We start from the raw sequence: 21912 nt of genomic DNA, 5'->3' as shown, positions 1-21912 counted from the left end.
TACCCAGTGTGTCAGTCATTTAGCCTTCAGGGTCTTCTGTGAACATACTATATGTACATGTGTGTGCATAGATATACACATGGGAAATATGCACATCTACAGATAACTGTACAGAAAAGGAATTTTTATCTGCATTTCTCTGTATAAAACACCCACCCAATCCCATCCTTTTCAGTTAGAGATTTTGAGAGATTTTTGATCTGGTATTCTATTCTCTCTGCCCCTCTACTGTCTCTCCCCTCTTCCCCTACCTTCCACCCCTCCTCCCCTACCCCGCACCCCCCACCCCACTCCCACTCCCGCCGCCGCTGACAGTCATGTCAGTCAGTCATTGTCCTCAGTGAAGAGGACCATTGGTGCAGAGAATCCAAATCCCTGGTTTTAATCCTGGTGTGACCATGGCTTTCAGGGATAGGGTCAGAGGACTATGGTGGACACTGAGATGAGGGCCAAGACAGAAGGGTATTCTGCAAGGTAAATAGTCCCAAGGACCCCCTCTCCAGGGAACGAAACAAGGGACAGTAGGCCTTCCTGCCAGAGTCTGAGAAGAGTCTCTTTTGCCTGGAGTTCCCTTTTGCCTGGAGTTCAGGAACTTGATGTTCGGACAGCTGAATTTTAATGAAAGGGAATCTACCATCCACATACAAACCATCGTAGGCTGGTATTAGAGGAAAGGCATGTTCTGTTCAGCCACAAGCACAGCTGGAGGAGAGGGCAGATGAAGTCTTCAGTGCTCCTAGTCATGAGCTAGGAGCTGCCTAGTGCAGCCTCTACCCTGAGGTCCACCACAGGGAGGCTTTGGCCTTTTAGCAAGTGTGAACAATGCATTCCTAATCTTCTAGTTGTTTAGCACCCGAATATTTGAATTTTTGCTCAAGTACATCATATCCATGAGGTACCACAGAGCAAGATATTCACACTAAAAGAAGTCTAACAATCAACATAGTCATTTGGAGCAGCCATTTTATCTCAGATTGTCAAGAATCTCTGTTTCTACAGTGCTGGAAGGAACTCTAAGCTGGGAAACAACAACAACAACAAACACAACAACGCATTTTGTCAGAATATCAGCGTCTGAAATGTGCCTGAAATAAGCTCTTACCTGGTGTGGGTTGGTTTTCGGCTCATATTTAATCATCATTCCCCACTTTGCAATGTTTCCTCTTTGTGGCTTGAGAGCAGTTCTTGAAATGAAGGTCTGCCAGGGCCTGACGAGAGGCAGGGTGGGAAATGCACTCCCATTCATGCTGGCTCCTGCTTTTCTTCGCAAGAGGAAGCACTTATTTTTTCCCATGTTTTAAACTCATATGTCTTAAACATTCTAAAAGAGGAGAAAATTAGTATATTAGAAAACTAGCTCCCTGAGGACAGTGCAGTATAGATAATAATATTGACTCTTTACTGTGAGACTGCTGTGAACTGAATTCTGCCCCAAACACTTTATAGACAGCAACTTATAAAATCTTCTCATACTAAGAAGAAGGTATTATAATCAGATGAGGAAACTGGGGTGCGTAGCAGTGAGGTACTTATCTAGCCCTACCCCACCTTCAGGCCTTGAAAGTGCCCCTGCTCCCATGTGGGCACCTGAGGACATGCCCACAGGACTGGAGAAGGGTGCTCACATACCAGAGTGTGCCTCCAGGGTGCTCTGCCTTCTCCCTACTGCTGTAGGAGCTGCCTGGATGCCTCTGTACTGAGCCACTGGACATGCCTGACTTACAGCCAAAGGCAAAGACCACAGCGGACCTAGGAGTCACTCACAGCAGCCCCCCTCCCGAACCCTGCTCCCCCTTTTTTGTCATTTAGCCATCATATAATGTGAAGAGTGGAGCCCATCAGAACTTGGTGGCATGTCCTGTAACGTGCCGAGCTTCCTTCTCTAAGGCTCGGTGTTGGGGGCTAAGCAATCTCCTCTTCCTCTCTGTGAGCAAAAAATACAAGATGGTTTTGACTTGTGCTCCAAGGAAAGGCTCCACCAGCTTCTCCGCCCAGGCAGGTCCTGACCTTCCTAAAGTAGCTGTCCATTGTGGAGGTTCCCGAGCGCCTGCTCCTGTCAAGTGGGGTCATCCTGATCACCAGAGCTGCTTAATACCCTGAGCAGGACTGTCAACCTGTAAAACTTGAATATCACATGGACTTTAAACACACATCCCTTATAAAATTTTTAAAGCTTGCTGGATTTTATTAGAATGTGTGAACCAGACTGAGTATATTAAATTTATGAATCCAATTGATGTAGTACCATAATAATTCAATACAATATGCTTATGTCATTAAACTCATAAAGCAGATTCTCTGAATAGCTGTAATGAATAGTTCTGATTCTGTAATCACAGACTAACATTTTCACCCTGATGAATTTTAACTGGGAGCTCTCAGACTTCTGTGTAACATCAAGAAATAAATGCCACGTTTCAAGTGATGACTACTTATTTCAAGTATTTACTTTAAAACCGAGGGTAGCAAAGGTGGGACAGAAGTGCTTGCGAGGACAGAGTTACTCCCTAGGACTGCTAAAGGGTTTGAAATCACTGGCACGAAGTTAATAGGACAGTAATTTATACCTAATCATAAATTATGGATTGAAATCCAAGACGCCTTCAGTCTACCTTGATTAATTTCATTTATCTCCTCATTGCTTATCTCACTCCCAATCCCATGGGTTATCTGGAGCCTGGATAGGGCAAACCTGAGTGTTTCTTCTGCCCCAGGCAGGGCGGGGTCAGGCCACTGATGTGTCTGCCTTTGCATCCTGGCATCTTAGGAACTGAGCTCAGACAGACCAAGGCCTGGAGTGTGAGAGCAGCTGCATGCAAGCCTTCCCTCCTGTCTGTGTACTAGTTCAGGTCGCAGGATTTACCTAAGTGCAGAGGGAGGTAAGAAGCTTCGAAAGCATGGCCTCCTGGGTCAGTGGGTTAGCCAACTACAAGGCAGTCCACTTCCAGTCTCCCTCCTGTCTGTCTAATCTCGCCTCCTCTTGAAATTTAGAAGCTTCTAGTGAAAAAAAAGTAGATCCCACGTCCTACTAAGGCTATTTTTAAATGATTCTTGTAATTTTGGCTACTAGGAAATTCATTTTGTCGTGATTCTGTCCAGAGAGTTGAGTCAGAGGCGCACCTGGTACTTGAAGATGTGCAGGTCCTTGCCCAGTCACTCACTGTAGTGAGAAAAGCCTTTGTTAAGGAAGCAAAGGATCTGGCTAAAATATCTCAACTACAAGTATATCCTCTTCAACTTTGCTTATGGATGTATAAATTAGTGCAATGCCTGTGAAAAACAATTTGACAATATTTAAAACACACATACCCGCCCACTAAAAACAAAACAAAACAAAACAAAACAAAAACACTCTTGGAATTCGCCCACAGAAATCATGGTGCTTGTGATTGTGTATGGCCCACAGGGTTATTTGCGTTTGATTGTGTATGGCCCACAGGGTTATTTTTGCGTGACTGTGTATGGCCCACAGGGTTATTTGTGTGTGATGGTGTATGGGCCACAGGGTTATTTGCGTGTGACGGTGTATGGCCCACAGAGTTATTTGTGTGTGACGGTGTATGGCCCACAGGGTTATTTGCGTGTGACAGTGTATGGCCCACAGGGTTATTTGCGTGTGGTGGTGTATGGCCCACAGGGTTATTTGCGTGTGGTGGTGTATGGCCCACAGGGTTATTTGCGTGTGACTGTGTATGGCCCACCGAGTTATTTGCGTGTGACTGTGTATGGCCCACAGGGTTATTTGCGTGTGACGGTGTATGGCCCACAGGGTTATTTGCGTGTGATTGTGTATGGCCCACAGGGTTATTTGCGTGTGACTGTGTATGGCCCACAGGGTTATTTGCGTGTGATTGTGTATGGCCCACAGGGTTATTTGCGTGTGACTGTGTATGGCCCACAGGGTTATTTGCGTGTGACGGTGTATGGCCCACAGGGTTATTTGCGTGTGATTGTGTATGGCCCACAGGGTTATTTGCGTGTGACTGTGTATGGCCCACAGGGTTATTTGCGTGTGGTGGTGTATGGCCCACAGGGTTATTTGCGTGTGACGGTGTATGGCCCACAGGGTTATTTGCGTGTGGTGGTGTATGGCCCACAGGGTTATTTGCGTGTGACGGTGTATGGCCCACAGGGTTATTTGCGTGTGGTGGTGTATGGCCCACAGGGTTATTTGCGTGTGACGGTGTATGGCCCACAGGGTTATTTGCGTGTGGTGGTGTATGGGCCACAGGGTTATTTGCGTGTGACGGTGTATGGCCCACAGGGTTATTTGCGTGTGACGGTGTATGGCCCACAGGGTTATTTGCGTGTGGTGTTGTATGGCCCACAGGGTTATTTGCGTGTGACGGTGTATGGGCCACAGGGTTATTTGCGTGTGATGGTGTATGGGCCACAGGGTTGTTATTTGTAGTGCTCCCAATTCTTCTCTTCAGGAAGTGCTGCTCTCTGTACTTGACATTGGGGCATTGTCTATACCCAATACCAAACTGAGTAGTGACAAATTCTTTCCTTTCTATGGTTTACATTCATGTAGGGCTGCACCAAAAGACTGGAAACCTGCATGTCCACTAAGAAGCTCTAATAACCAAATATCAGAATGAGGAACTTATTATGAGCTCTTTAGTAATAAGCTATTATGTGAGCAAAATAGAGTGTAAAAGAGCCTGTCACTTACATACCTGTTCTATAAGTTTAATTGGGGTAGTGAGTTTGGTATTTGTTTATATAGATATAAAAATGCTGTCAAAAATACACACAAACTAATAGTCATGTTTTGAGTACTACAAGAGATTTAAAGGCAATAGTAGGGAATTCAAAGACTGTTTAAATATTTTTTTAAAGAAATACTAAAGTATACTTGGTGCTCAAAACTCTTGCATCAGAAACATGATATGTCAGAGTCAGTGCAGAACTGTGCTGTGGACACCAGCCACATGTAAGCATTTAATTTTAGATTAAAGCAAAGCCTGGTGTAGTGGTTCATGGCAGTAACCCAGTACTTAGGAGGTAAAGGCAGAAAGATCAGAGTTCAAGGTCAACCTCATCCTCAGCTACCTAGCACTTTTGAGTCCAGCCTGAACTACACAGATAATGCCTTTATAATACACAGAGTAATGTTTAAAAAAAAAAAAAAAGACTCGAATTCCATTCCTCAGCCATGCTGGCGACATTTTAAGTGCTCTGTAATCACATAGCTACTATGCTGGATGGCACAGTCAACAGTGTAGCACTCACCACATGGCAGTTTGTACAGCACTTTAGGCCCTGCACAGGCCAAGCCTGTGGGAGGCAAAAGGGGTCATGCTCACCCTGGGAGCCCTGGGCCTGGCTGAGGGCATTCCACTCAGCACGTGTCAATGGGCTCTCAAGGTAAGCATGTTCTTTTCCAGCTCTGAGACCTCTCCCCTGCCCTGTGCAGAGAGTGTCTGTCTGCCAGCTCTGCGCTAGGGATAGATCTGAGCAAGGGCTTCCTTCTGCCATGTTTGTTTTGTTTTGTTTTGTTTTGTTTTGTTTTATAAGCTGCCACCAGAAGGTGTGGCCCAGAGTCAAGGTGGGTCTTCCCACCCCAAATGGTCCAATCCAGCAATATCCAGATGCATACTTTTTAAATTAAAATCTATTATTCAGATTACATCCCGGTTGTTATCCCCTCATTTGTATCTTTTCGTTCCCCCTCCTTCCTCCTTTCACCCTGTTCCCCTCCCCTAGACCCATGACAGAAGGGGACCTCCTCCCCCACCATATGACCACAGCCTGCTCATCCAGATAGCCTGCTTCCCTTTCCTCTGAGTGCCACCAGGCCTCCCCACCAAGGGGAAGTGGTCAAATAGTGGGCACCAGAGTTCATGTCAGAGGCATACCTTTAAATGGCCAGGCTCTACAGAGGAGAAAGGCACACATGGTGTGGGTGTCGCTGGTTGGGGAGGGTGAAACTTGGCTGTGAGAGTTACTTTTAAGCACACAGAGTCAAGAAGAAAGACCATTGACCCAAGCCATAGCCAAATTAACTAAAGCAAGCTTTTTAAAATTTATGTACACAGTTTCCAGAGATCAGCATTGGCCATTATACTGGTAAGATATAAAGGGTTTATAGTTCAGGAGAAGAGGAATTCAGGAAAAAAGGGGAACAGAATACACGTAACAAGAAAGCAAAGGGGGAGACAGCTGGAGAGAAAGGTGGCGAGTAGGAGGCAGTGCCAAGTTTGGGGGAGGTGCTCTGCAACAAGGATCAGCAGACACAAAGTGAAGGAAAATCCCATAAAGAACCCATTACTTTGTACACCAGTTTTTAAAAATGAAAAAGATAGGTGGGATTTGAATGACGGGACAAAGCACGCACAGCAAGAGAGGTGTGATTCTGAGCAACGAGAGGGAGACTGTGTCTATCCTACTTAACACGTTATGCAAGGGCATGGCACAGTGCTATGTGAGAGCAGGTGTGCAGAAACTGCTGGATGCGTACACGAGTCACTGGACCAAACTGTCCTCGTTTCATCAGAATGTGGAAGTCACTTAAGTTTACTTAGGAGGTGCAGCCACTGTATTTGGTGATCCGTACAGTTAACTTGTAGAATTTCTAAAATGGCAATGAGAAGTGATCAGACTAAATTTTGTGGGACTTTGGCGTGGAGAAGGTTTGCGCAGGTGACCTCATAGAGCCTACTGGATTGCTTTACCACAGGGAGAGCTAGACCTTGCTCAGATCTGGAGATGTCCCAGGGTATCTCCATCTGGACCTGGAATGTCTTCAGAGCTCATCAGTCAATGCCATTCTCCAGTTCCTCTGCCAGGCAAATGGATCCCACTGGTCTTATTAGACGGATACTTGTCTTATGTTCACACATAATGGCCTCTGGGGATGAGGAATGCCCTTGAACTCTCCTCCCTGCTAAATGGCACAGTAGAAAGACAATAGGCCATGTTACATTTCTAAAGAACATTTTATATCAATTTTAGTGATTTCAATAACTTTAAATTAAATTACAGTTTTTTGTTAAAATGTTGTAAAAGGAAGATAGTTCCATAACAATGAGATAGTTGTGAAAATCATTAGAATGACACAACTCAGTAATGTATTGCACATTAAATAAGATGCAGGCCACAGCTACAGTTCTGAGTCTTATTAAAACAGAAGCTTCTTAATAGCATAAAATGGTCATGACTTCATCTCCTGCTACTTAAAATGGAGGGGAAGGGTCTAGCAGATAAGAAGATTGAGCCTACTTTAACATAGTATTGAAAGTCCTAAAGAAAGGCCACATTTTATCTCAGCTTCAGGGATATGACCCTTAAGGAACACAAGAGAACATTTGATTCTCTCCTAAACTGGAGGAGCCGGTCACTCTGTCCTCCCCTGGCTGTTGACCTTGGCTACTTCAGGACCTCTTGATGTCAATGTCTTTATCTGTAAACAGAGTCCTAGCGGGTCTTATTGCTCAGAAATGTGGGTGTGCCTTTTACAAAGCACCTGTCGACGTGACTCTAGATTCTAGACTCTCCACCCAGAGCCCTGCTGCATGTGAGGCGCACACTCCCCACCCGCACGGTTTTGCTGAATTTAGACTTCATTTCTCCCTCCTATTCCCAAACCTTCTTTTCCTTCAAGAGCATGTAGCTGAATAGGACCAGCTTTAAGATAAGGAGGGACTGCATGAGGAGGTGCTCTGTTGGCCCAGAAGGCTTTGCTTAGGTGGACAGCTGTCATTCATAGGCGTGAAGGTGGACAGGAAAACCCAACAGAGGTCTTTCAGTAGGTGAAGGCAGTGGTCAGCTGAAAGTGCATTGTAGGTCCATGTGAGTCATGTCCGTAGTCTGACCTTCACCCAGAAGGTCTACACAGAGCAACACAATACTTCAGAGCCGTGGCTTGGCAACCATATGGCAGTACCCTGCATCCTGGGGAAAAAGAAAGTCTAGTAGGTTGCCTGCTTGTTTACTACAGTACGTTACTGTCGAGTGTTCTGCCTTTTAGAACTATTCACCTTAACCAGTAGCCTCTACTGTTTTGGTACAGAAGACGAGTAATGTTTGGTTTGGTTTTGAAGTGGCATAAAAAATCTGAAGGTAGGCCTAGATGTAGATCAAGATTTGGGGAGTTCTCTTCCCAGCCGAATGCTTGACTGGGGATGTGCCCCTGCTGCTCTGCCTCATCTCCACTACTGTTCTCAAAAGACCTTTTAGATTCATAGTCCTCGTAGGAGAAGAGTGTCATAGGCAAGATGCCTTGATTAGACAGGCAGCCTACTGTGAGGCCCTCAGCCATGATCCACATGGAAGATTTCTCCTGATTTCATGGGTATCTACTACCTCCCTGTGTCCTGAGGGATGTTTACAGTTAACTTGATGGTGAATCATAGTAGCCGACAATGGCCAGTGTAAGAAAAATAGACTAACCAGTTATCAGCCTTAGCAAAGGACGGAGACCAAAGGCACAAATTTCACTCCCTCTTGAAAATTCTCCATGACAGTAGCTATGCATTCTGGGAATGCCTTGCTGAGTCCCCAAAAAACCTTTGGTTCCAGCACATTCCAAGTACCTAACTTCAGTAGCTCTTTGACTATGGTGCATCAATTCCAGAATATCCATAGGAACAATTCTCCAGCTTCTTTCTTAGGCAGCTAGATGCACTATCTCCAGATAATGAGTGTCTCTTCAGGGAGGAGACCTGAGTGCTTGCTGGGAGTGAGGAGAGGCAGGGCAGGCAGGGAAAGTGGCCAGGGTCTTCAAAGGCACTGTGAGTATCCCTCTGCAGAAAGGCACTGGGACTGAAGAGCCCAGCGTGCAGCAGTCCCCACTGGAGCGCCATTCAACCCAGGAGAGACAGCTTATGAGTCTCAAACAGCAGAGACAACCCACAGCATGTGTAGATGGCTTCACTCTATGAGGGCAGGATGGGGTCAGCAGAGGGAGTGGGTGGTCCTAAGAGACAGGCTCAGCAGAACCTGCAGAGCCCTGGTTCTGAGTCACGCTGTCTAGCTTATGTGCCCTCCACCTCTGCTGTCTTAGGTAGGCTTCCCGGGCCTGTTTCTCCATTGATAATGTAGACATGACAACAGCCCTTGACTTGTTAAGTTACCATAGAAATTTAGTAAGAAACACCACTCAAATTTCTCACAATGCTTAGAACTTTCTAAGTCTTTCACAGATCTGGAGCTTGCTAAGAAACTTTTGTTTTGTTGGAGAGCGGTGTCTGCTTTGAAAAGGTGGCATTCAGAAAACTCATTGCTTTGTGTCTTTGGCAGTCTGCTTCTTCTGTTATTTGTCCTTTTTAAAAGCTCACACTCCAAGCCAGGCATGGTTATGTGTGCCTGTAATACTGGTGTTTAAAAGACTAAGGCAGGAAAATTGTGAGTTTGAGACTAGCCTGGATTTCATAGAGAATTTGGAGCCAACCTGAGTTACACAGTGAGACCCTGACTTACTGACTTAAAATAAATAATAGCCCTGAAATCATATAGGTTTTATATATATACACATACATATGTTTTACTGTATTACTATATATATACATGTGTGTGTATGTGTGTGTGTATGTGTGTGTATATACACACACACACAGAGAGAGAGAGAGAGAGAGAGAGAGAGAGAGAGAGGAGAGAGAGAGAGAGAGAGAGAGAGAGAGAGAGAGGAGAGAGAGAGAGAGAGGAGGAGAGAGAGAGAGAGAGAGAGAGAGAGAGAGAGAGAGAGAGAGAGATTTGACATTATATGGACTGAGAAAGTTATGTACACGTGCACACACACAAAGAAATAAAGGCCATGAATTTTAGCAAAAGCAAGATTAGAGATTCATGGGAAAGATTGGCAGAAGGAAAGGGAAATAAGAAATTATATAAATAAAGTTTTTTAAATAAATAAATACCCACAGTTCCTTTTAGGATATTGTCTTCATTTCTTTGCTGGACTTTTTAAACTACATGGCAGCCATATTTCTCTAGAGCAGAAACGCAAGAGTCTATCTCTCCCAGTCCCCTGCACCAGCTTGTTGTCCCCAAACAGTAAACCGTATTAGAAACCTTTAAAGAAAGTCACTTTACAGTAGCAAAGTGCTATGTGTTGAAATACTCCTTGATTATTGGCCATCTAAACAAGTAAATTGTGGGCACGTGTCCTCTGTGCTGTCATGCTTTCTTCCTCACTCTGCACCTCTTTTTTAATATATATTCTATTAATTTATTCATATTACATCTCAATTGTTATCCCAATCCCTTGTATCCTCCCATTCCTCCCTCCCTCCCATTTTCCCCTTACTTCCCTCCCCTATGACTGTGGCTGAGGGGGACCTCCTCCCCCTGTATATGCTCATAGGGTACCAAGTCTCTTCCTCTGAGTGCCACCAGGCCTCCCCATCCAGGGGACGTGGTCAAATATGGGGCACCAGAGTACATGTGAAAGTCAGTCCTCACTCTCCACTCAACTGTAGAGAATGTCCTGTCCATTGGCTAGATCTGGGTAGGGGTTCAAAGTTTACTGCACGTATTGTCCTTGGCTGGTGCCATAGTTTGAGCAGGACCCCTGGGCCCAGATCTGCCCGTCATAATACTTCTCTTTTATTTTACAGTGGAGAAAGTGTTCAGTGAAAGGCAGACACAGCAGTTGGATATTGGCTTTTACAAATCCTTTTCTTGCTTTGCACTTCTGACCCTGATAAGTCACTTAAACTCCTAATGTCCTTCAGTTTCTTCAATTCAATTTTTATAGAGTTTGCTACCTTGGGGATGGAGCCTGATTCCTGAACTTATTTCTCACACGCTGAGGAGAGCTGAATGTCTACAGAAAAGGGATACCTCTGACAGAAGAGCCTTTTATTTCTCCCTTTAGCTGCAGATTTTGAGCCCAACCAACACAAATCTTTAATGTAAATATGTGTTGAGCGGCACATACATAATCATAATGCTATATCTATAGCATACATGAAAGTGGATTCCGTTATTGAAGCAGAACTCAGAAAGACCAAACAAGCTATCATTGTCAGTTCCTCTTACTGGTCACCTGTAAAATACAGAAGTGAAAGGTCCTGAACACCACAGCTACATGCTCAGGGCAGATGCATCTCACAGATATTGAACAGAGGAACCCCAAAGAAGTGCCTTAAAGCGTGAGATGAGACACAGAGAGTGCTGGCTAACGTGAAGTTTAAGACAGACAACACTGCTCTGAACGGGTAGAAGTCCAGATACGTGAACTGTTGTTACCCTGGCGACGAGGGTTGCAGATGATAGGAGGGACACCAGGAGGGTTGGCTGGATGGAAACTGTTCATTATAACCAGGTACTGATCACAGAAGTATGTTCATTAGGTTATGCACTTACGTTATGTACTGTTCTCCAGGCATATATTATAACTTAAAGTTACTTCATGACAAACAATTGTAACTGTTACATCTCAGCACTTTCCCAACCTTGACTATGTGCCCCAGTTAATTGGAGACTGCAGAGAACAATGACAACACCACAACCTAGAGAAACTGTCAGAACATTCATTTTGTCAACTCTAGCCCCGCCCACAGCCCTTGGCTTTGATCAGCCCATTTCAGACATAAGTGGTAAAGGCCATGGCTGCTCGTGCAGCCCTAGGAGCACCTTGCCTGCAAAGAACAGTTCCCAACCGCATGCTGTCTCTTGTGCTGCAGGAGCTGTCTGTGTAAAAGAAGCCAGCTGCCCCATACTCCTGCTACGCAGGGATCTAGTTTGCAAAGAGAAAGCTCAGCAATGCGAAGAGGCAGCCATATCAGATCTTTCTGTCTGGAGTTTGCATGAAGCCATGGTGATGAGTTCATATGAAGAAAAAGTCATTACCTTCAGCAGATTTATAGTCCTCTCGCCATGGCCATGCCGCGACAGGGATGGTGCCTCCAACACATCCTCTTGCCATGGCCATGCCACGACAGGGATGGTGCCTCCAACACGTCCTCTTTTCCTTTGATTTATCTTCGTAACTTTGCTTCTCATTGTGCACAATTTCGCATGTTATCAGCCCTTTAAAAGGACCCTGCTTTGTGAACTAATTGTGACAAATGGTGCTACAGCATCTGTTGATGGATTTCCATTGGCTTGCAGTCTGTCAGAGTTTCTCTGGAAGGCAAGCTGGATGTAAACAGTATGCTGCCGATGCGGTCTACGGGGCACCCGAAGAAGGAGCTGCCAGGAGCTACTGAGCCTCTGCCTCTGCTCAGAAGCCCCCCTGTCTCTGCAGGAAACTGGGATTACTCACAGTTCAGTGCACAACTGAGCATGCCCCTCATCTTTCCCACTCTAAGTAATTTCCCTGTTTTCCTTCACGTATAGTATTAGCACATATTAGTTGTACGTGATAAAGGGGTTTCTTTATGATCTACTTTATCCTCTGTCATCTTGTTTTATCCCTCTTCACTCCATCTGATTCCTTTCTTCTTCCTTTCTATCACCTGTCATCTACACACCTACCTATTATCTGTCTCTGTCTGTCTGTCTGTCTGTCTGTGTGTCTGTGTGTCTGTCTGTCTGTGTGTCTGTCTGTCTGTCTACACACCTACCTATTATCTGTCTCTGTCTGTCTGTCTGTCTGTCTGTGTGTCTGTCTGTGTGTCTGTCTACACACCTACCTATTATCTGTCTCTGTCTCTGTCTGTCTGTCTGTCTGTGTGTTTGTCTGTCTGTCTGTCTACACACCTACCTATTATCTGTCTCTGTCTGTCTGTCTGTCTGTGTGTCTGTCTGTCTGTCTGTCTACACACCTACCTATTATCTGTCTCTGTCTCTGTCTGTCTGTCTGTGTGTCTGTCTGTGTGTCTGTCTGTGTGTCTGTCTGTCTGTCTGTCTACACACCTACCTATTATCTGTCTCTGTCTCTGTCTGTCTGTCTGTGTGTCTGTCTGTCTGTGTGTCTGTCTGTGTGTCTGTCTGTCTGTCTACACACCTACCTATTATCTGTCTGTCTCTGTCTGTCTGTCTGTCTGTGTGTCTGTCTGTGTGTCTGTCTGTCTGTCTGTCTGTCTACACACCTACCTATTATCTGTCTGTCTCTGTCTGTCTGTCTGTCTGTGTGTCTGTCTGTCTGTCTGTCTGTCTACACACCTACCTATTATCTATCTCTGTCTGTCTGTCTGTCTATGGACCAATTAGTTTAATTAGAATTGCTTACAGGAATGTAGTTGAGAGTTTATTTACCAGGGTATAGATAGCTTACCAGTGACTATATTTCTGAAGGAAGTATCTCACCCAGCAGCCATTAGCTAATGTAGCTCCTCAGGAAGGGCTGAGGCCATGATGGACTGTTTCTGGGAGCAATTTTATTGTAGGTCTTGAATGAATAAGCACATCTGCTGAGATTCCTAGAGTGCCGTGACCATGCCATGCCCGGAAGACAGAGTTCTGTATGCTTTACTCCTTCCTCAAGCGTTTACATTCTTTTTGTTTGTTTATGTGTTTTGTTTTGATTTTAGGGACAGGGTTTCTCTGTGTAGCCGTGGCTGTCCTGGACTCACTTTGTAGACCAGGCTGGCCTCAAATTCACAGAGATCCACCTGCCTCTGCATGCTAGGATTAAAGGCCTATGCCACCACGCCTTAATGCTCACACACGCACGTGCACACACACACACACACACACACACACACACACACAGACACACACAGACACAGTTCCATGAGCCTGGGAGGGGGTAATACAGATAATTTACTTAGGGTTGAACACCCACCAATCATGAGTTTTTCTACCTACTGCTAAAGGAAGCCCCTCTGGCTGCCTAGTTGACTGTCAACTTGCGCAGTTATCTGAGGGAAACTCTAATGAAGGCATGTTCCCAATCATGTTGGCCTGTGGGTCCATATCTGTGGGGTACCTTCTTGACAGTTAAATGACGTAAGGATGCCCAGCCATTGTGGGTCGTGCCATCTCTGAGCAGCAAGGCTCGGACTCTGTAAGAAAGGAAGCTGACCCTGAGCCTGGAAGCAGGGTTCCTCTCTGCTTTCCACTCCAGCTCCCGCTGAGTCTCTGCCCTGCCTTCCCTCAGTGATGCGATATGGGGGCTGTAAGCTAAGTAAACCCTCTTCCCCCTAAGGAACTTGTGGTTTATAGTGTTCATCACAGCAACAGAAACCAAACTAGAACACTGACCGAAACACTGACCAGAGCGGATGGCAGTACTGATCTATGGGCACAAACATAAATAGGTAGAAGGCAATTTGATAGACATGTCATGTCCAATTAGCAAAACAACCATGTAGTTTCCCAAATAGGGTCGGCTAACTCCCCAGTCATGGGCTACTGATTAGGTTCATAGTTCTAGATATCAATTTCCTCCCATGGAGCAGGCCTAAAATAATGAAGTGGGTTTTTTAAAGCCCCCATAACAGTCCTGGCACTGTTGCACCCTTTGGTACATCTAGTCTTGCTGGTCAGTAGTACACTGCCTTGGGTCCACAGATGAGCACATTGTTGATGACTTGTCTTCCCCAGCATCCTGAATTAGCATCTGCCATCACTGTGAGAGCTAACCAGCAGGGAAGCAGCTTCCTGCTTCTGATTTCTGGGTGTTCTGCAGTCTAACTTGTGATGTTTCCAGCAAAAGAATCATATTGTGCACTTCTGGTCTGCAGCCTGGAGCAGTGGCAATAACCTATATTGTCTGGGAAGCCTCTAGTGCCTCTTTGACCAGCAATTTGTTGGTAGGTATCACAGATCTGATGCTGGGACTCTCACTTAATAACCTTATGACATCTGTAAACACCTGTCTACCAATTCAGGACACCTTTGTCCAAAATCTTTATGATTCTTGGCACTCCTTACATGTGTATCATTTTTAGCATATTTCAATTACCCTCTCTTTTCTCACCTTCACATGGACTCCTTTGCCCCATATACAACTTGATTACAACTTCTTTTTTTTTTTTTTTTTTTTTTTTTGATTACAACTTCTAAGTCTCTTTCATACATACATTTAACTTAATATACTATATAAAACCCTCAGAACCAGGCATTAGAAAAAAACATATATTTGTCTTTTTCTGTTTGACTTTATTAGCTTAACATAGTTATCTCAGTTTGCACACATTTTTCCATAGATGCCATTGTCTCATTCTTCTTTACAGCTAAGAACATTCAACCGTGTGTAGTCTTCACTTCCTCTCCATCCTTCTGTTGTGGGCTACTTAGTCTGGTTCAATAATTTAGCTAATTGATGGCACTGTGAGCATTGGTGTGCAATGTCTTGTGATGTGTAGACTTGTAGCCCTTTAGGTAAATACTCAGAGGAGGGATGGCTGGGCTGCTGTTAAATTTTTAGTAATCTTCTGATGTCCATGGTTGCTGGATTCATGCTGTGACTCTTTGGCCCACATCCTTACCAGCAATTGTTGTTACTTGTTTTCTTAAGGGCTACTGCTCTGATGGAATCTCTGTGTAGTTTTGATTCAAGTTTCTGTGATGGCAGCAAAGTTGAACACCTTCTGAGTATTAATTGACTGTTGGTATTCCTCTTCTGAAAATTGTATGTTCACCTCATTAGCCAATTTTGTTTTTCTTTCCTGAGCTCTTTTTATGGTTTAGACATTAAATGTCAGATGTATAACTTTCAAAGAGTTCCTCCCATTTGCTGGGCTGTCTCTTCACTCTACAACTGCACAAAACACTTTAGTCTTCTGGGATCCCCCATGGACGAATGTTGGCTGTATTTGTTGAGCAGCTGGATCCCTCTTGAAAAAAACCCCACCCATGGCAATCCCTTGAAGTTTTTTCCGTTTTTCTCTAACAATTTCAGAGTTTCGGGTCAAAAAATTAGGTTTTCAACCCATTTGGAGTTGATTAGGAGAATAAGATACAAGGATTTAATTTCATTTTTGTATATATGGATTGCCAGCTTTCACAAGACAGTTCATTAAAGATACTGCCTTTGCTCCATTGCAAATTCTTGGTATTTTTGTCAAGAAACCAGGGCTGGGAGAAGACTCAGCGGACAAAGCAGGCTATGTGGGTTCGAGTGATTAGAACCCATAGAAAGCCACATGCTGCAGCCTTGTCAGCTCAAGTGTTGTCTAGGAAACCAGCAACTCCTGGTACCTGGCACAGTCTCTTTAACTCGGGGCACTGAAGCCCAGTTCCTTTGTGACGTCTCCCTTGGTTTAGGCACTTCTTGCCTTCAGCTGATTTCAGCTTCAGACTCCTTCCTGGGGCTGGTGGGTAGGGGCTCCTGAGACTTGTAAGTTAGGAATCCTGAGCCAGGAAACCAAGTTTCAGTGAAAGCTTCTTGTTTTTGAGTCTTTGTGCTTAGTGGCCAGCTTCTGTGTACCCCACCACAGTTTGCTCAGTAGAACATGTCAGTTCCAAGAAAAGGGTATCATCCCTGGGAGAGGGTGAAGACCAGGCCACAGCAGGTGACTTGGGAAACTTCTGTGGTGCTGCAAGTGTTTGTTGTCTTGGTTTGGTGGCAGCTTCACATGTGCAGCTCTGGTCACATGCTATATTTACAGGATATGTAGTTTAAGGTGTAAGATCTGGGAGTCCAGTTCAGTGGGAGAGTGCCTGGCATGCACAAGGCTGGACGTTCTCCTGTTGGCACTATGGAAAAGAAGGAAAAAGGGATATGTAATTTATCTCTGCATATTCAGCGTTACTTCTATAAAGGGTACAAAGTCCAAGGGTAGTAGCAATGCTATATAAAGCTGGCTTTAGCTCTTGCCGTTACTTTTAAGCAAATAGCTAACAAACTTCTTTGGCCTAAGTGACTTCTCTTAAAGGACAGCTAAGGCTCATCTAGGACAAACTCAGCTGGGGCCAAATAATTCCTTATCCCCGGGCCCAGGAGCATCCCTGGCATCCACACCTGTAACATTCCTTAGCATACACAGGACAGTTCTAGGTCTCCACACATTGCCTGCTGGCCTGTGGAGCTGTGGCCCCTAGGCCCTTCCTGCTCTAGGATTAGGCTTTTGTTTTGTTTTGTTACAGTCAAGAATAATAATAAAGCATAATTTCTGGATTTGTGCCAAGATTTTGTATGTATTTAGATGAATGGAGACAGTTCATTTTCTGTTGTTGACAAGATTTGCCTGACCTGAAATGCGGAGCTGTTCTTATATCTCCTCTTCTCCCCTAATACATGCTTTAGGCACCTGCGTCTGAGGTCACTCCCTCCATCTCACAGCCTTGTCTCAGGCACCCTTTCTCTTTCAGTACCATAAATGGCACATGGTGCTGTGGTGAGCACTACCATGGGGGGAGGTGATGAAAAGCCCAGAGCAGTTCACCTTTCACCTCAGGAAGAATATTTTGTTGGTGATGATGATTATAGAAGTTTTTAAATAGTCTGTTAATATTAGTGCTTGATCTGATCCTACTTTATAATTAGGATTCAAAGAAGATATCATTGCTACCATTGCTCAGATGAGCACCCCCACCATGTGAAACTTGAGAGGAAAATGACATTTTAAGTAGGGTAAAGTTGCTGTAGGGAAAATGTCCCGTGCTAGCATCACTGCCATTCCTTATGAAACTGCCAACAGATAGATGACATTTCTATGGATTAGAGCCCTGAGACAAAGAAACTTCTACTGTGGGCCTGGATGTCACAGCCCTGTTTACTCTGCATAGGCTGAGCTGGTCAAGGATCTTTGGAGCATCCTCACCTTGGTTTTGTTAATGAAATACATGTGTATGTAGATCAGTGGCTGTTTTCCCTCCCCTCCTTGACTCTAGCACTGTCTTGACCATATCTTCATTCTGGTCTCTTCTCAGAAATACCTCAGGGAGTTTTTCAGTGTGATGCTCCAATCTGCGACATCTCCCCTTCACATCAACAAAGTGGGGCTGACCCTGTCGAAGCATACCATTTGTGAGTTCTCACCATTTTTCAAGAAAGGAGTCTTTGACTACAGCAGCCATGGAACGGGGTAGAGCTGGTGCGACCAAGAAACCACCAATACAGTGCCTTCTCACCACATTGTCTCCGATGCAGGGTGGACTCCTGCGCAAGGATCCCAGCCTGCCTCCTTCTGCTGGGGCGGCATGCAGCAGCCAGCCCAGACCACCTCACACACCATATCTAGTGCCTGAGTTTGGGAGTGGGATGCTTGCCTGCCAAGGGAGACCCTGACTGGAAATTGTTACTGTACCTCTGCACTTGAACGTGGCCTTTCCTGTAGTACTTCCTCCTCAGTGTGCAGCAAGCTGGTCCCCTCTTGCAAGATGGATGTGTGGCTTGCTTATCTGGGGGCTCTTAGAGCCAAGCCAACTTGGGACCTCCCAGAGTGGGTGGCTTACCAGACCACCCTTAAATGATTTTTCGTCTGATTTCCTCCTTCACCAAAATATGCTTGTTTTTTATACTCCTTCCATGTGGCCGGCTATATTTCAAAGATACTTTAAATTACGTCATATTGTTTTGCTCATTTGGATTGGGACTTAGTAATCCCTAAACATGGATGTTTACACCGAGTGTCCTGTTCAGCAAAAAGTATCTGTAGGCCAATCATAAGAAGAGTCTTCCATGCCTGGCAAATTGGATGTAAGCAGCATCACTTAAAACTCACAGAGTCCCTATAAGTAAAACCTCATTTAACCTTCACTATTTGAGAGCATTTCCCCAACCTCAATGGCTGTTGTTCATTCTTGAGCTTTTTCTGCATAAAACAAGTGCAAAGCTGGATGCAATCTTTTAAATATCCTTTTGTTCAAGGTTTAGTACAGACTCTTCAGGATTATTCACATAAAAAGAGAGAATTTCCAGTAGTTTATTAATAATCCCCCAATTACTCAGGATATGATGTAGCATTGCACATCTGTGTACAGTGAAACTGCTTCCTTTATCAAAAGAAAATTGTAAGTAGGAAAGCTATGTGGTATATATTGAAATGTACATAACTCCACGAATAGATTTATATGTGTACACTCCTGTACAGTAGAATATCGGGCTGTATGATCATTCACACCAAATTTATTAAAGGTGTTTGCTTTTTCAACTGTTAAATTGAGCTGTTATCAATATTAAATGAAGTCATGGGCTCTCCCCTGTCGCTCAGTTTATTTTAAGTTTGTAATATGATCATTCTTACTAGTCTGTTTAACAATTGATCTGATGTGCTTAGAAAGATGCATAATGTATAATTTAGCATTTGTGTTGCAGAAAATGCAGTTACCATAATGATTGACGTCACAATTGAATGGCTAGCAGAGCATGTTTCCCTTTGTTCTTCTAGAACATACCTGCACAGCAGAGCTCTCCAACCTCGAAAGTATGTTTGAAGATGCAGCTGTTCCTATTAGGAAGAAACTAATATTCTATTAATTAAATATCATAGCTTAGCATGAAAAATAAAATGGACTTTTTATTTAATTGCCGCAGGACCTGCTTCTCTCTCCAGTCATGATTACAGGTCTAGGTTTCATAGCAATTGCTATCAAGAATTTAAAACTAAAGATTAAAGGATAAAAACTGGGAGATGATAATTAACCATGGATCTTTTATTTAAAAGAAGTCCAAGGGCTGAAAACTAACCCTCATTAGCCTGAGCAAATTTTTTTTCAACTGACCAAATAATCTGTCTATCTTTTGGCCTTTGGGACCTATAGTAGAATGTAGGCTCAAGGTGAGCACATTGTTAAAATTATACATGCTATTTGTCAAGAATAGAGTGTCTTTGTGAGACATGCAGTCACAAGAGAGGCTGAAGGAGAGATAAACCTGTTTTTTAGGATCCCAAGTGTGGGATCGGAACGCTCTTGTGAGAGAACAGGCAAGGTTAATTCACTAGAAGAGCAACCACTTCATGCGGGAGCTTGATTGTTGCCAGCTGAAAAGATCCCATGAACAGACTTGGGGAGGAGATATATAAAGGAGCCCAGAACTGGAGGCGGGGCCTTTTGGAGACATGGGATAGTTTTGGCTGTTCATTGCTCCACTTAGAAAATGCTTCTAGAGAGAAACACTTGAGGGAAGGCTTCTGGGCTCCGGCTCCTGCTGAGGTTCCGGGTTCTAGTTACTCCAGGTTCCAGCAGAAGAAATCCTGCTGATTATGCCAGGAGAATCGCTCCTCAGAACTGATATCCTATGGTTTTGTTATTATCTTCCTTAATCCTCTTTTCCTGTTGGTTTGGTTAGTTGGGTTATAAGTGACATATGCTCAGTTAATAAGTTGTAATAAAATATATTGGTTAAGAAAATTGAGCCTACAGGAGGCTTTTTCTCTTACAGAATACATGATAGTACTTGGAGCCCTCGTACTAACTAGCTCTGGCTAAAGCAAAGGCATAGACGAGTCTCTATCTCCCTTGGTCCCCATCTGAAAGCAAAGCCTTTCTCTGAGATGGTTCTAGCTTCCATTTGGACCTATGGTTACTGCAGGGGATGAGTAATTCCAGTTAGTCCAGCTAAGGTTCTGAGTGTGTGTGTGTGTGTGTGTGTGTGTGTGTGTGTGTGTGAATTGCATGTTTCCCACCCGACATGGAGTCTGCTGAATTTGAATAAAATGTGAGGGAATGTTGGAAAGCAAGTGAAGTATCCTATCTAAACAAATCATGGAGTTCCTTTCTGGGATAAAGATAAGACAGAAAAAAGGACCACAAAATGGAAGCCTCAACAATGTAGACTAATTTAAAGGAGTAAAAGAAATTTAATTAACAAGTGTGTGTGTTATCACTGTGTTTTCAGGCATCCCAGATTCCAACTTTCACAACTCAGATTGACAAGTTATCCTCTTATACTTTGTTGTCACTTGGACAAATCTGAGAAACTTCTTTTTTCATTAATATTTTATTAATTTATTCATATTACATCTCAGTTGCTAGCCCGTCCCTTGTATCTTCCCATTCCTCCCTCCCTCCGCTTCTCCCCTTCTCCCCCCCACCCCATGACTGTGACTGAGGGGGACCTCCTCCCCCTGTATATGCTCATAGGATATCAAGTCTCTTCTTGGTGACCTGTTATCCTTCCTCTGAGTGCCACCAGGTCTCCCCAACAAGGAGACGTGGTCAAAAATGGGGCACCAGAGTTTGTATGAAAGTCAGACCTCACTCTCCACTCAACAGTGGAGAATGTCCTGTCCATCGGCAAGGTCTGTGTAGGGGTTCAAAGTTTACTGCCTATATTTTCCTTGGCTGGTGCCATAGTTTGAGCAGGACCCCTGTACCCAGATCCGCCCATCATAATGTTCTTCTTGTAGGTTTCCAGGACCCTTATTTCCCCATTCTCCCATGCTTCTCTCACCTAAAGTCCCAATAGGATGTCCTCCCCTCTGACTCACTTTCCTGGTAAGTAAAGTCTTTCATGGGGACGTACCCCTTGGACTAGTGTCTCGATATAAGTGAGTATATACCATTTGTCTATTTTTGCTTCTGGGTGAACTCACTCATTATGATAGTTTCTAGTCCAATCCATTTGTCCACAAATTTCGAGAATTCCTTGTTTTTAATAGCTGAATAGTATTCCATAGTGTAAATGTACCACAGTTTCTTTATCCATTCTTCTACTGAGGAACTTCTTTTTTAAACTTGGTGGCTTGCCTACCTAGGCATTGTTTACAAACATTATGATGGATGATTGAGGGTTACTATCTAAATAAGACCTCAATCCAGTTCCCACACAGACCTTGCTATCTCTAAATTAGGTACAAAGTCAATCTTGAGTTAATCTGGGCAGGTGATAAGGAGAAGATGGGTACTGCTGACTCACTAGTGACTGACAACCTACAAAATTCTCTGGCCATGATGCCCGAACCTGCTGTAGAGATGAATGAACATGATCCCTGAATCCTCTTAGGTCTACATTGTTGTGGAGATATTTCATTTTTATGTAAATAAGGTCTAGTTGTACTCAGTGAGTCTGGCTTGTGATCAGCCCACATGGGCTCTAGACAGGACCACCACCATCTGGGCAGAGGGTAGCAAATGGATGAGCCCAGAGGATGTCTACTAAGCCAGGGAGCTGCAGTTCCCAGCCTCAAG

At 44.3% G+C, this 21912-nt stretch overlaps 1 protein-coding gene across 6 annotated transcripts in view; it reads left to right on the top strand.

Moving 5' to 3' along the window:
• Kif16b (kinesin family member 16B) overlaps positions 1-19011 on the top strand; it is a 270389-nt gene extending 251378 nt beyond the window's left edge. For 5 of the 6 annotated variants that reach the window (XM_051144756.1, XM_051144755.1, XM_051144754.1 and 2 more), the window contains one exon: positions 17710-19011. In XM_051144756.1, coding sequence (XP_051000713.1) covers positions 17710-17868 — 159 coding nt within the window. In that variant the 3' untranslated portion in view covers positions 17869-19011. The remainder of the gene's footprint in view (positions 1-17709) is intronic. The other variant, XM_051144753.1, reaches the window with a different exon arrangement.
• The last annotated feature ends 2901 nt before the right edge of the window (positions 19012-21912 follow it).

Source organism: Acomys russatus, chromosome 4 (assembly GCF_903995435.1).
Source record: "Acomys russatus chromosome 4, mAcoRus1.1, whole genome shotgun sequence".
Lineage (NCBI taxonomy): Eukaryota > Metazoa > Chordata > Mammalia > Rodentia > Muridae > Acomys > Acomys russatus.
The sequence above is the reverse complement of the archived record's forward strand: the minus strand, read 5'-3'. Positions and strand labels throughout refer to the sequence as shown.